The sequence below is a fragment of the Siniperca chuatsi genome, linkage group LG22 (assembly GCF_020085105.1).
Source record: "Siniperca chuatsi isolate FFG_IHB_CAS linkage group LG22, ASM2008510v1, whole genome shotgun sequence".
Lineage (NCBI taxonomy): Eukaryota > Metazoa > Chordata > Actinopteri > Centrarchiformes > Sinipercidae > Siniperca > Siniperca chuatsi.
The window spans coordinates 23,363,745-23,377,120 of NC_058063.1; the positions used below are offsets into that span (position 1 = coordinate 23,363,745).

The 13,376-nt window shown below is 41.1% G+C and overlaps 2 protein-coding genes across 4 annotated transcripts in view; one reads left to right on the forward strand and one right to left on the reverse strand.

Annotated features, from left to right (window-relative positions):
- LOC122870181 (zinc finger protein 728-like) overlaps positions 1 to 13,376 on the reverse strand; it is a 48,663-nt gene that overhangs the window by 24,782 nt on the left and 10,505 nt on the right. The window lies entirely within an intron of this gene.
- LOC122870228 (platelet glycoprotein Ib alpha chain) lies at positions 5,946 to 12,146 on the forward strand. The gene is made up of 6 exons (XM_044184256.1): positions 5,946 to 6,202; positions 7,598 to 7,693; positions 7,863 to 8,054; positions 8,416 to 8,511; positions 8,706 to 8,885; positions 10,264 to 12,146. The coding sequence occupies exons 1-6, from the start codon at positions 6,041 to 6,043 to the stop codon at positions 10,471 to 10,473; spliced, it is 936 nt and encodes a 311-aa protein (XP_044040191.1). The 5' UTR covers positions 5,946 to 6,040; the 3' UTR covers positions 10,474 to 12,146.

Genomic DNA, 13,376 nt, shown 5'->3' on the forward strand with positions numbered 1-13,376 from the left:
CATTTAAAAAACCATCTCTTGTAATACATGTTAACACTATTTTACATACATTATTACACATTTTCCTCCCATAATCATAATATAAAAGCATTTTTGTGGGCTTGACATGTATTTCTGTAGATAAGACGTGGAGATGTCCACCAGAAATGTATATAGCTGTAACAGATTTTGTTTTATTAATATGTAATATTAATCACTCTGACCTGATGAGAATCCATGAAGGGCAAAATATCCCACAAGTAAGGTGTAGTCTATGGCTAAAACATTCCAACTACATACTTCTTTAACTTTATTAAATTTCAATTAAATACCATAAACAGCTTTTATCTTGGGACTGAAACTATCTGTGAGGTGTTTTTAAAGATTTACATCTTCAGCAGGAACCAATGGGCTTGGAGCTGAGAGCCACAGACAGGAAGTCAGACAGTATTGCGAGGAGGACTAACATGGTGTTGGTTTGAGTCTTTTTAGGGGATTTCTTGACATTAATCAAAATGTAGATTCTAGCCATCCTTATCCTTTATGTAGCATCAAGGTCTGAGGCACATTTTCAAAATATTTAACAACAGAATCTGAGCTTCAGTCTTGCAGCAGTCTGATCCAATGTGGTGGGACTTCATGTGTCTTTTCACAGAGTGGCTCTGACTGAAGGCCATGTCGCAGACAGAGCATTTGTAAGGTTTCTCCCCAGTGTGGACCCTCATGTGAGTCACCAGGTTTGAGTTGCATAAAAATCCTTTGTTGCATTTGCTGCAAACGTGCGGCCTCTGTCCCCTGTGGACCCTCATGTGGACCTCTAACTTCTGCTTTGTATGAAATGTTTTGCTGCAGATTTCACAGATTAATGCTGCTTCTCTAACAGCGTGACCCGAGTGACTCAACATGTGTTGGGATAAAGTTTCAAGGCTGCTGAGGGATTTACCACACATGTTGCAGCGGTGCAGCTTTTCACCTGTGTGGGTCAACCTGTGACGTGTGAGATCAAACTTTGAAACACATGGTAGAAAAGGTTTCAGTCGTAGTCATCTGGACACTGTTCAGAATCAAGACATTTCGGCTCCCATCCGGAAGTCATTCTCAATTGTGAAAAATGGACTGGGAACTCAGAAATTTAAGCTACTTGTTGTAAAGAGGCTAAAACAGGTGTTATGTGGTCGTCGTACTTCTCGGTCCTGGTTAACAGCCTAGCAGCTGAGTTTTGTACAGTCTGCAGTCGTGTCAAAGTTTTTTGATTAAGACAAGTGAACAGGCTGTTACAATAATCAAGGCGAGAGGAGATAAAAACATGTACAACAGTTTCTACATCACTAAGATTTAAAATAGATCGTATTTTTGCAATATTTCTGAGGTGATAAAAACATGATTGGACAAGCTTAGTGATATGTTGCTCAAAACATAAATTGCTATCAAACAGGACACCAAGATTTCTTGCAACAGGCTTGATATGTTGTGACAGGTTACCAGTAGATGGCAGTATTTGTTTAGTGATGTGTTGGGGCCCAATAACAAGGATTTCAGTTTTATTTGAGTTGAGCTGTAGAAAATGTATCGACATCCAGTTTTTTATGTCAGACAGGCAGTCCTGCAGAGAACTCGGCGTACTGAGGTCAGTGGGCTTGACAGGGAGGTAGAACTGCGTGTCATCCGCATTACAATGAAAAGAAATACCATATCTGCGGATTACATCACCCAAGGGAGCACGTACAAGGAGAATAGTATTGGTCCCAGAATTGAACCAATTGAACATTGTTTCAGTGCTGTGGTGTTGACGAAAGCCAGACTGGAACTTCTCAAAGGTATTATTGTTTTCCACAGCAGCACGAAGCTGCTTAGATACAAGTTTTTCGAGAATCTTCGAAATAAAAGGCAATTTGGAGATTGGGCGATAGTTATCCAGGAGGGTGGGATCAAGCCCAGGTCTTTTTAGGACTGGCTGGACACAAGCTGTTTTAAAGAAATCAGGGACGCAGCCAGTAGACAGCGAGCTGTTCAAAATAATTTGTAAAAGGGGCGCAATACAATCCATAACTTCCAATAAAAACCTAGTTGGGATTTTGTCCAGAGGGCTGGAGGACACTCTTATAAGAGACATGATGTCTGCGAGTTCAGGTAGAGTAACAGCAGAAAAATTGCTCAAAGAATCCCTGAGCGGGTGATCCACATCTAAAAAGGCAGGATTGGGAGTGATATCAGATCTTATTAACTCCACCTTTCCATCAAAGTGCAAAAGAAACTTTTCACAATCAGCATCACACTCAGCAGGGGCACAAGGAGAGGCAGGGTTAACTAACTGATCCAGAGTCATAAACAGGAATCTGGGGTTGTGCTGATGGGCAGAAATAAGTGCAGAGAAATGACATGTTCTTGCATCCTTCACCATCCTATTATAAAGGCGTAATAACTCTTTCATGGCCACAAAGTGGACCTGGAGACCTGATTTCCTCCATCTGCGTTCTGCTCTTCTGCATTTCTTTTTACAGCTTCGAATACTGTCATTTAACCCTGGCTTTTTTCTAGTCTTTGGGTTTGGTCTATTTTTCAGAGGAGCTATGAGATCTAAGGTTGAAGAACACAGATAGTTAAAATAATCAACCAAATCGTTGGTGTTGGAGGAATCGGGAAACACACTGCCCGGCGAATTGAACAGAATTTTGAGGCACTATGCTCATTAAGGACGCGTGTGTACTCAGAGTGGGATAATTCAGTACTAGCAGCCTCTAATTCACAGTTAAAAACAATGCATAGGTGATCAGATACAAACATGTCCCTGATTTCCACAGATGGGGTTTTCAGGCCCAGACTAAGACTAGGTCTAAGGTGTGGCCACGGGAATGAATTTGGCCAGACACATGTTGTTGAAAGTTAAGAGTTAGTGATATTTAAAAAATCAGCAGCAAGGGCATTAGAGGAGTGATCAACATGAATATTAAAATCACCACAAAGAATAATTCTATCATAATTTAACACAAGACTGGATAAAAACTCAGGGAGTTCCAACAAGAAGGAGCCAGCTGTTCTAGGGGGGCGATAAATAATAGCAAATATGACCGGGAGGGGGCCGCCAAGTTTAAACATGAGCACTTCAAAGGAGGAAAAATCATTGCAAGTTATGAGGTCACACTTAAAATGCTTCCTATAGACAGTAACAAGGCCCCCACCTTGTCCACAGACCCTAGGGCGACTAAAGCAGTCATAGTCAGGAGGGCACAATTCAGCCAGCTGACTGTGATCACCAGGACGTAACCAGGATTCAGTTAAAAACATAAAATCTAATCTAGTGACACTTCTGCCGGGTACACAAAAATGCCGACACATGCGCAGTACACAACCAGAATGCAGTAAAACACAGCCGAAGTACAGATACTGCGTTTCTGGTTTTTAGCTCCGGAGCCATGTAGACTTTACATTTATTCTATTTTAAGGGGGGATCACAAACATTTCCTGTGAAATAGTCTGGTGCCACGAAACAGTCGACTCTCCTGATTTACCTTGCGTTTAGCCTGGTTTGATCAGAAGTGAATGAAGAATCTTTAACAGCATAGACTTTTCTCTGCAGGAGATGAAGCTCTTCCTCACTGACCTGGATGGCCTCTTCCTCTTGTGCCTGGAAGAGTTTCGTTCCCAAATCATATTTCCACCAAAAAGCAGTGACATCCTCTTTGATAGCAAAAACGTACCGCTAGCATTGAAGGACTTCCTGTAAATGTGCAGTACAGTATATAAAGTCAAGCACGTGCATTTGGTCAGAAAGTACAAAAAGCAGACCGAGTACCTTCAGTCGGATGTAGAGGGCTGAATGCCCAGTGGATCCATAGATCTCCTCTGGTGTCAGCATCTATATTTTCAGAGGCTGGAGTCTCCTCGTCCTGTTGGATGTGAAGACGTCAAAAGGTTTCTCAGCAGCCAGCTGAGGGAAGGTGGACCTCAGCAAGTCCAGGAAGTCTGCCTCCTGCAGGCCACAAGGACACTGCAGCTCCTGCAGCGGGTACTTCTTATACACTGAAACACAAAGCCAACATTCAGTGGGAGGTTAGCTAGGTCACCCAAACTTTTGTTTGGGGCTAAAACGATGCCAGAAAAAGGGTTGCTATGTTGCAAAAGAAGGGTTGTGGAACACAAATATGTGAAAAAATAGATGTATATCTATCTATCTGTCTATATATATATACAGTGGTGTGAAAAATGTTTGCCCCCTTCCTGATTTCTTTTTTTTTGCACGTTTGTCACAGTTAAACGTTTCAGATCATCAAACAAATTTAAATATTAGTCAAAAATAACACAAGTAAACACAAAATGCAGTTTTTAAATGAAGGTTGTTATTATTAAGGGAAAACAAAATCCAAATCTACATTGCCCTGTGTGAAAAAGTGATTGCCCCCTAAACCTAATAAATGGTTGGGCCACCCTTAGCAGCAACAACTGCAATCAAGCGTTTGTAATAACTTGCAATGAGTCTTTTACAGCGCTGTGGAGGAAATTTGGTCTTTGCAGAATTGTTGTAATTCAGCCACATTGGAGGGTTTTCGAGCATGAACTGCCTTGTTAAGGTCATGTCACAGCATCTCAATAGGATTCAGGTCAGAACTTTGACTAGGCTACTCCAAAGTCTTCATTTTGTTCTTCTTCAGCCATTCAGAGGTGGACTTGCTGGTGTGTTTTGGATCATTGTTCTGCTGCCGAACCCAAGTTCGCTTCAGCTTGAGGTCACGAACAGATGGCCGGACATTCTCCTTCAGGAGTTTTTGGTAGACAGCAGAATTCATGGTTCCATTTCTCACAGCAAGTCTTCCAGGTCCTGAAGCAGCAAAACAGCCCCAGACCATCACACTACCACCACCATATTTTACTGTTGGTATGATGTTCTTTTTCTGAAATGCGGTGTTACTTTTACACCAGATGTAATGGGACACACACCTTCCGAAAAGTTAAACTTTTGTCTCGTCAGTCCACAGAGTATTTTCCCAAAAGTCTTGGGGATCATCAAGACGTTTTCTGTCTAAAATGAGACGAGCCTTAATGTTCTTTTTGCTCAGTAGTGGTTTTCGTCTTGGAACTCTGCTATGCAGGCCATTTTTTAGCATTTGATGCGTGTTGACTCTCTAGAAGAGCTGCAATTATACCAACACACATCACTACTGAGCCCTGACTACTACTTTTGTCTGAGTGACGCATTCAATGTGTGCTACAGATGTCAAACGACACACTCTGAGGGGGAGAGATGAGGTGAAAAGGACAGGTGCATACAGATGTACAAACAACAGGAAGTTAGTTATTTTAGTTTGGCTGCTGATTTGAAGGCTCACCAACACGGTCAGCAGGTGGCGCTGCAGCAGTGAAACACAGCTCATGGAGGTGATTAAGGTACTTTAATGAAAGCCTGATTGCTGCGATTTGCACCAAAAGTCATTCCTTCACACCGTCAAATCTGAACACGCAGAGATACACATATTTTTAGAATCAGTGTATAACTGAATCTAAACTGAACAGTTATAACTGCAGAACTTGCCAGAGAATCACTATGTTTTTCAATTTTCTTCAGTATCAAAGTAATCCAATGATAGTTGTCTGTACATACATGGGTACAACACCCCAGTCGCTAGACACTGAGCCTCAACAGAAACATGACGGCAGAAGTAGTTAAGAATAATCATTTATAGTAATAACACGTGTCAGTGCTAGTAGCTCTCCTATCAGTGTAACAGTGTTTCTGAATGTCAGACTCAACTTTATCTTTTTGTGTTCACAGACAGCAGGAAACCTCAAACATTCAAATAAAATGGAACTTAAAAAACACAACAAGGAAGCTGCTGAGAACAAAAAAATACAAAGAGAAACACATGCTGAGTGACGGAGGAGGAGCAGTCAGATATCAACAGAACAACAGCTGAAGTCTTATCACACTTCCTGCTTCAGCAACTGTCAATCAAACCACACACACACACACACACACACACACACACACAATCTCTTAAGTTTCTTAGTTTTTCCTCTCAGACTGAGACAGACAGACAGTCTTTCAGGAGCGAGGGTCTTTTTCAGAATGGAGCTCTTCCTCGTCCTCCTCTTCCTCCTGTCCCATGTTACCATGGTTACAGCGGTGACCGGTTGCCACAGCGACAGGGACAAGGACCACCGGCCAAGAGAGAACTGCACAGCGGCCGGCTTCAGCTACGTTGTGGCGGGATTCGAACCCTCGACCAAGGTAAGACCACGAAACACCGACAGCTGCTGGATGGAGACGACAGATCAACAACAAAGTTAAACAGAGTCAGTTTAGATGTGCAGAGGTCGCATGTAAAAAACACTCTGACTGAATGTGACAGCTGCACAGCAACTAACTCCAGTCTGTCAATTTAGTCCTGAAGGAAAAAGGAAGAAAATATATAAAAACATTTTTTAAATAGTATTGGGGGTTGCTTTTTAAGATCTCACATAATAATAATCAAAACATTTAATGCATTGAACTGTGTTCCAGTTTTATGCATTACATGAAACAAAACCCTTCACACATCTTAAACAAAATCTTAATAACTAATTTTGGTAGCTTTTAATTACAGTTTTCTTGTAATCCTTAACTTCTACAACAGAATTTTGTAGAATGATAAAGCAATTTGCAATATTAGTGACGAGCACTAATACACCAACCAACAAAAACAGTTCTATTCAAGTCTAAACACTGCACACAGATCATTTTTAAAAAACTACCGTCCTTATCTAAACATATGAAGCTGATGTTGAGAGTCTCTTAGTTAGTTATTTGCATTATTACAAATGTCAATGGGATTTTGAATGAGCTTTTCTTATTTCTGGAACAGAACCTGGTTTCACTTCGGCTCTATATGGCTGAAAGTTACAGAATACGCTGCAACATCTGTTATCCCCTTTAAATACAGGACTCTCAGGACAGTTTGAATCCTGTGGAGAGTTTTCCTCAGAGGAAACTTATTGTTATCTGGGACGTGCAGAGTTTCAAATATGAATACAGCAGTTCAAATATACTGCCAAGATCAGATGATGACTATTTTTAAGTTGAATTAATTTCTTTCTACAACATCCTATATGTTAAAAAAAAAAAAAGCAGACATATTGCTGTTGTGAGGAACTTATCTGAAATTATCTGCAGACAAAAACTGAGTGTGGTCAATTTGTTCATTCATTCATTCAACCTTTATTTTAACTCGGAAATGCATTGAGGTAGAGACCTCATTTACAATAAAAAATATATTTGCACACACTAATGTTTGTTACACATAATGTATAACAAATGTATAATAATATAAACTGATAAACTGGCAGGAATTTGTGACAGCTGCACTGTAGATACCTTATAAATTAAATACCCAAAATTGCATTAAAAACCGTAAATGATGTTTACAGGTTTTCAGGAGTCACACTGCTTCACCACCGACAGACTCTACAGAAAGGTTTTATACTGACTGTGGTTTGTCGGGTCTGAACTCGACCCTGATTGGATGAAGTGTTTGACTGACAGGAGGAGACCACGGTGGAGACACAAGCTTCCTGTTTTAGAGTATTAAGATGACAGTTTGACAGGAAACCCCTGACAGCTCTAAATGTTTTTACTCTCTGTTTTTAGGTTCTGCTGTTTCCCAGCAACCTGTTTTCCAGTCTGTCCTGGTCCTCGTTCCAGATCTTTACGGAGATCTATGAGATTGACCTCACAGGCAACAAGGTCTGCACCATGCTTATAACATAAATACAAATAAAGAATCAATCAAGTAAAGCCAGTTGATGTCATTGATCAATACTAAGTGATATGTTTCATTCAACATTTGATACTCTCATATTGTTGTATGTACATACTTAGAATTAAAAGGTTTCATGACTTTCTGTGTGTCCAGGTCCCGGAGGTGAACTCCAGCATTTCTCCGATCCTGCCCAGCCTCAGTGTTCTCCGGCTGGGGTCGAACCGTCTGACGTCCCTCTCTGACGGCTCCTTCTCCGCCTGTCCAGGTCTGACTGAACTCTACCTGGGCAACAATGCCATTGACTCTCTGAGCAACCACACCTTCTCTGGACTCAGCAAGCTGGAGGTCAGTGTGTTACCATACATGTTGTGATTGTATCCTGTTAGCAAGGAAAGATACATGTGAACTTAGTATGTTTGGAAGTTAGGACGCACATTGCATATGTTTGTTACAAAGTTAGAGCGAATATGATGAAGGAACTAAGCGTACTGTGAAGGCTGCATGTTAGAAGTTACTAAGCAAATCATGGAGGTAGAATACTGGATGCATTTTGTGAACACAGCATGTTCGGAAAGACGCATACCGTGAAGGTAGCTTGTTAGGAAGTTAGGACCCAGATCATGAAGGATCTGAGTACTTAGTTTTCCTAATAAAGAATGCTTGACTCCTCATTTGTTCCCTTCTGACTGGCTGTCCTACCTTCTAGATCCTGGAGCTGTCGTCCAATCGTATCAAGGTTCTTCCTGAGCTCATGCTCCACCCCCTCACTGCCATAGAGACCCTCTTCCTGGAGAACAACAAGGTGGGAGAACACAAACCACAGAGCTTTGAAAGTATTTGAACACAAAATCAGTCAGAAAAAAAGTTGTTTAAACAATTATGTTACTGTATATAACTTAGCAGGGGTAAAAGTTGACAGCAGCTGTTGATTTTCTCACCTGTAGGGGACGGAGGTTGGCATGTCTAAAACTGCAGGACATTTCCTTTTCATTTCAGATCAAGGTGATGCCAGATGATTGGTTCAGCCAGAAGGAGGAGGTGCCGTATCTCTACCTCTCAGCCAATCTCTGGGCCTGCTCCTGTTCCCTTGGTTACTTGCGCAGATACCTTGATGACTACGAACTCAACGTCTACGTCCGGGATGGCCCGATCATCAGGAGCGATGCAGAGAGTGTGGTGAGTACCACAAACAGGAAAAAAAGTTACAGCATCAAACGAGAAGTAAAGACAGATGCTGCGAAAAGGAGAACATACGTGTGATCATATTTTGTTTGAATGGTTGCTGTCGACTCTGTGCCCAAACTCCAAACCCAAATCTGTGTGGAGCTTGACATCCAGTCTCATATTTTTGGTTTCTGGTGATGTCACCATCTGTTACCTACAGAGTGACATCACAGGGCATCAAAGACCAGCCAATAGTGGATGTACAGTTCAGACTAAGTAAAGGAGTTCAACTATCATGAGGTCTTGTTAATGATTGAGAATAAAATAGATCGTGAGATCGACAGCCACTTCAGGAGTAATTTGGAATCTGTGCCAGACTGTTGTGGTAAAGAGGGAGCTGAGTCTGGAGCTGAAGCTCTCAGTTTACCAGTCGATCCTCGTTCCAACCCTCATCCTGGTTCTAAATCTCATCATGAGCTTCAAGTAATAACCAAAAGATCAAAGATCCAAGCAGTCGAAATGAGTTCCCTATGTGTGGTGGCTGGGCTCATTCTTTGAGACAGAGGAGGAGCTCAGACATCTGGAAGTAGCTTAAAGGAGAACCTACTCTCCTTCCTGTTGAAAAGTGTCAGTTGAGGTGGTTCAGCATTCTATCAAGACTCTTCCTGGATGCCTCCCTGTGGGGGTTCTCTGAACATGTCCAACTGGGAGGAGACTGCAGAGCAGACCCAGAACAAACTGGTCTGAGAACACCTTTGGATCCTCCAGGAAGAGCTGCAGGACATGGCTGAGGGTAAAGGACATCTGGGTTACCCTGCTTAGCCTGCTGCCACCACAACTTGGACCTGGATCAGCATCAGAAAATGGATTGATGAATGGACGGACAGTTAAGTAAACAGTAAGACAAGTGTTACACAGATTTGGGGTTTGTGATTTACTCCTAAATTCAGAGACTGGAGCGTCCTTGAATGTTACCACAATGGAAGAAATTTACAAAAACAAATGGCAGCCTGGAATAAAAGAAGCAAAAAAGAATAAAACTTTCAAAACCTTTAAATTCAGAGTAGCAGAGCAGATTGTCTAACTGCATCTGAAACACCTTTTCCACTTGAAACAGTTTGGAGGTGTGAAAGTATTTTCATTCTTCACTCAACTACTTCTGTCACTTTTTATGTGAACAACCGAGTGCACACTACGAATATCTTTAGGTGACTGTTGTTTGTACGCTTCATAATGTGTCGCCCAACAGTCGAACAATAATTTGTACAAACTAGTTTGTTTGAAGCATACTGAGGCCTTCAGAAAAATCTTACCTTAGAGACTCAGCCAATAATTACCGAAACTTAAGACAGGAAGTTAGAAGTTTTTGATGGTTGTTATCTATTCTCAGGTGTGTGACTGTCCACCGTGGCATAAGGGGAAACCTGTTCTGAGTCTGGAAGAATCTGATCTGTGTTTACCTGCGACACAACCTCTTCCAGAAGAACACCATCTGTTCCTTTCGCAGGGTGCCTGCTGCTGTGTGTGGCGTCGTCGGCGTGCATATTGGCATCACTGGCGAGGCTGGTCGTCTGGTACAGGAGGGTGTACAAGCCGCTGAGTATGATGCTGGCGAGGATGGGAGGAGGTAGTGAGGGAGTGAAGCTATTAACATACAGCAGGAGGGAAGAAAAGGAGGTGGTAGGAGGAGGAGGAGTGATGGCGCTGTATCGCTCTGTTCTGATCATCAACAGAGAGGGAGGAGAAGCTATGGAGAGGAAAGATGGAGGTAAGGAAGGTGAGGGAGGAGAAGAAGGAAGGAAAGAAAGGCTCCTTGTCACTCTGGAGCCGACAGGAAGAGGAGGAGCGATGAGAGGGGAGGAAGGAGAAAGAGGAGAGGAGATAGGAGTGTACAGGAAGACATTGTACCGTCTGTTAAGCAAAGAGGAGGAGATAGAGGGATGGAGGGATGTGATGGAGGAGTGTCGGGTCGCTGCAGAAGATGGAGGGATGGATAGAGAGAGGAGTGGAGGAGGAATTTCCAGAAAGCGCTACAGTGTAATTCTGAGGGAGGAGAGGGCGAAGGCAAGTGGAGGGAGAGAGGAGCTGGACTGGGTGGTGGGGGGTGGGAGGTGAAAAGAGAAGGAGGAGGGGAGGATAGGGAGGAGCCCAGGAGCAGCTGGGGGGAGTGGCTGGCACACTACTTACCCAGCATGCCCTGGGGAGTGACCATGCCTCCTGAGAGCGAGGCAGCTCAGTGATGTCATTAGTGTGAGGCGCTGCATCAGATTGCCAAAGAACGTGATTGGCCCAATGGATAGTGATGACTTAAAACAGTCAGTCATGACATCACTTCCTGTGTAGCGTCTGCATTTCTTACATCTATCTTTGTGGAAAAATGAAACGTGTTCCTGGAGTTTACCTTCTATAGTTTGAAACAAATGAGCGTCTACCACAGACCTTGTTTTTATAAGTCGTTATTTCTGTTTTTAACAGTTAAGCCATTGTACGATCGATAAACCATTCGTTACACACAAAAAAACTACAGTTCCCACGAAAATCTACCAGTGTGGTAGCACAGGTACTTACATCATCATAACTTTTGTCCATATCCATATGACAGAGAGTCAAAGTGGCTTGACATTATTGGTGTTTTTACAATGACATTTGTACTAATAACTAAAAATTAAAAATGAATAAACATTAATTATAGATCCACGTTATCATAAACATTCAAACCAGCAGTGTTATTTGTACTTGCACTTGTAGTGAGCCATAACTATTCCTTAAGCACCTTTCAATTGTAAAAGATATAAGCCAACTAAAATCTTAAATCAAACTCCACTTACTATTTCACTATTCTGATACAAAACTTGGAAAAATTCTAACTTTTAAACTTGCTGCATTTTCTTGTGTTAGTGTTAGTGTGCTTTCTAACCTCCACCTCACAAGCACCTAGATTTGTCAGAAAATTTGTCATTTTTTATGTCTTCCTCTTGGCTGTTGTTGCCATGATTCACTGTAAGCAAGCACATTTATATGCATCAATATTCATGTGTCGCTTTGCATTGACCATTTATGGTTGAATGTGGGCGTGTAGAGGGTGGGATACGAGGCTGATCCATGTGCGCACATTTCCAGGTGGACTGTGATTTATAAAGGGAAAGTTGCCTGCAGGTGTGCGTACGCACGGTTTTATAAATGAGGCCTCAGGACAGTAGTGTTTTGAAAAACCATCTAACTTCTTTGACCTACATGTTTTAACTCTTTATAATAAAATGTATGTGAAATACAGATTTGTCTTGGTGTTCGTGCCACAGTTCCATCTGAGCACTGTAACAGAAACAAAGCTTTGATCACGACCAACCAGAATACAGTGTAATTGTTGAAATGTGTTTATTTATCCAATGAATCCAGATCAATTCTTTATCAAAATGCCAAAACAGCCCAAATTCTTCAACAGTAAGAGCATCTGGAAATAAAATATGTAATATCCAGGTAATCTTTTTTTGTTTAAAAATTTTCGTTCCTCAAATTTTTTATTTTAAAAAAAAAAAAAAATAAATTAACAAAAAAAAATTAAATTTCTTGATTCCAAAAGTCCCCATCCAAAGAAGAACAATTGACGAGCCAAATAACTTCTTAAAAGAAATTGAAACGTTTTTAAAAATTAAAAAAAACCCAAAATACAACCAGAAATTCGTTTTTATTTTAAAATTTTTTCAAATTTCTTAAAAATACTTAAGGTTCCTATTTCTATTCTTTTGCTTAACGGGAGACTATTGAAATTTTAGGGGGGTTGCGGTTGGCCCTAAAGAAATTATAACAATTAATAACCGTTTGCCTGGCTGTTCGGTTTAAATTTTTTTTTTTTTTAATAAATTCCGTTTGGGTGCGGGCGGGAAAAGGGCTAAATAATAAAATAAATGGTTTCGTTGGGTGGGTGTGGGGGGGTTGGGACCCAAAATTTAATTTTTATTTTAATAAAACCGTTTTTTTAGTTTATAAACCGGAATGCTATGATCAACAATATATACATTTACCCCTTTCTGCTTAAAGCCCTTTTGGGAAAAATTAGTTCATTATTAAGTTTTAAACTCGCGAATTTCTTGTTAGTACCCCGCTACCCGCTGCTGTGGCCATCAAACAATAAGTTTGAAACAAATGAGCGTCTACCACAGACCTTGTTTTTATAAGTCGTTATTTCTGTTTTTAACAGTTAAGCCATTGTACGATCGATAAACCATTCGTTACACACAAAAAAACTACAGTTCCCACGAAAATCTACCAGTGTGGTAGCACAGGTACTTACATCATCATAACTTTTGTCCATATCCATATGACAGAGAGTCAAAGTGGCTTGACATTATTGGTGTTTTTACAATGACATTTGTACTAATAACTAAAAATTAAAAATGAATAAACATTAATTATAGATCCACGTTATCATAAACATTCAAACCAGCAGTGTTATTTGTACTTGCACTTGTAGTGAGCCATAACTATTCCTTAAGCACCTTTCAA

What these genes read in the sequence shown, in the direction of transcription:
- LOC122870228 (XM_044184256.1), top strand. Translation starts at nt 6,041, where the DNA reads ATGGAGCTCTTCCTCGTCCTCCTCTTCCTCCTGTCCCATGTTACCATG. An exon ending in TTGACCTCACAGGCAACAAG is followed by an intron (nt 7,694 to 7,862) that starts GTCTGCACCATG and finishes CTGTGTGTCCAG; the next exon opens with GTCCCGGAGGTGAACTCCAG. An exon ending in GGAGCGATGCAGAGAGTGTG is followed by an intron (nt 8,886 to 10,263) that starts GTGAGTACCACA and finishes ATCTATTCTCAG; the next exon opens with GTGTGTGACTGTCCACCGTG.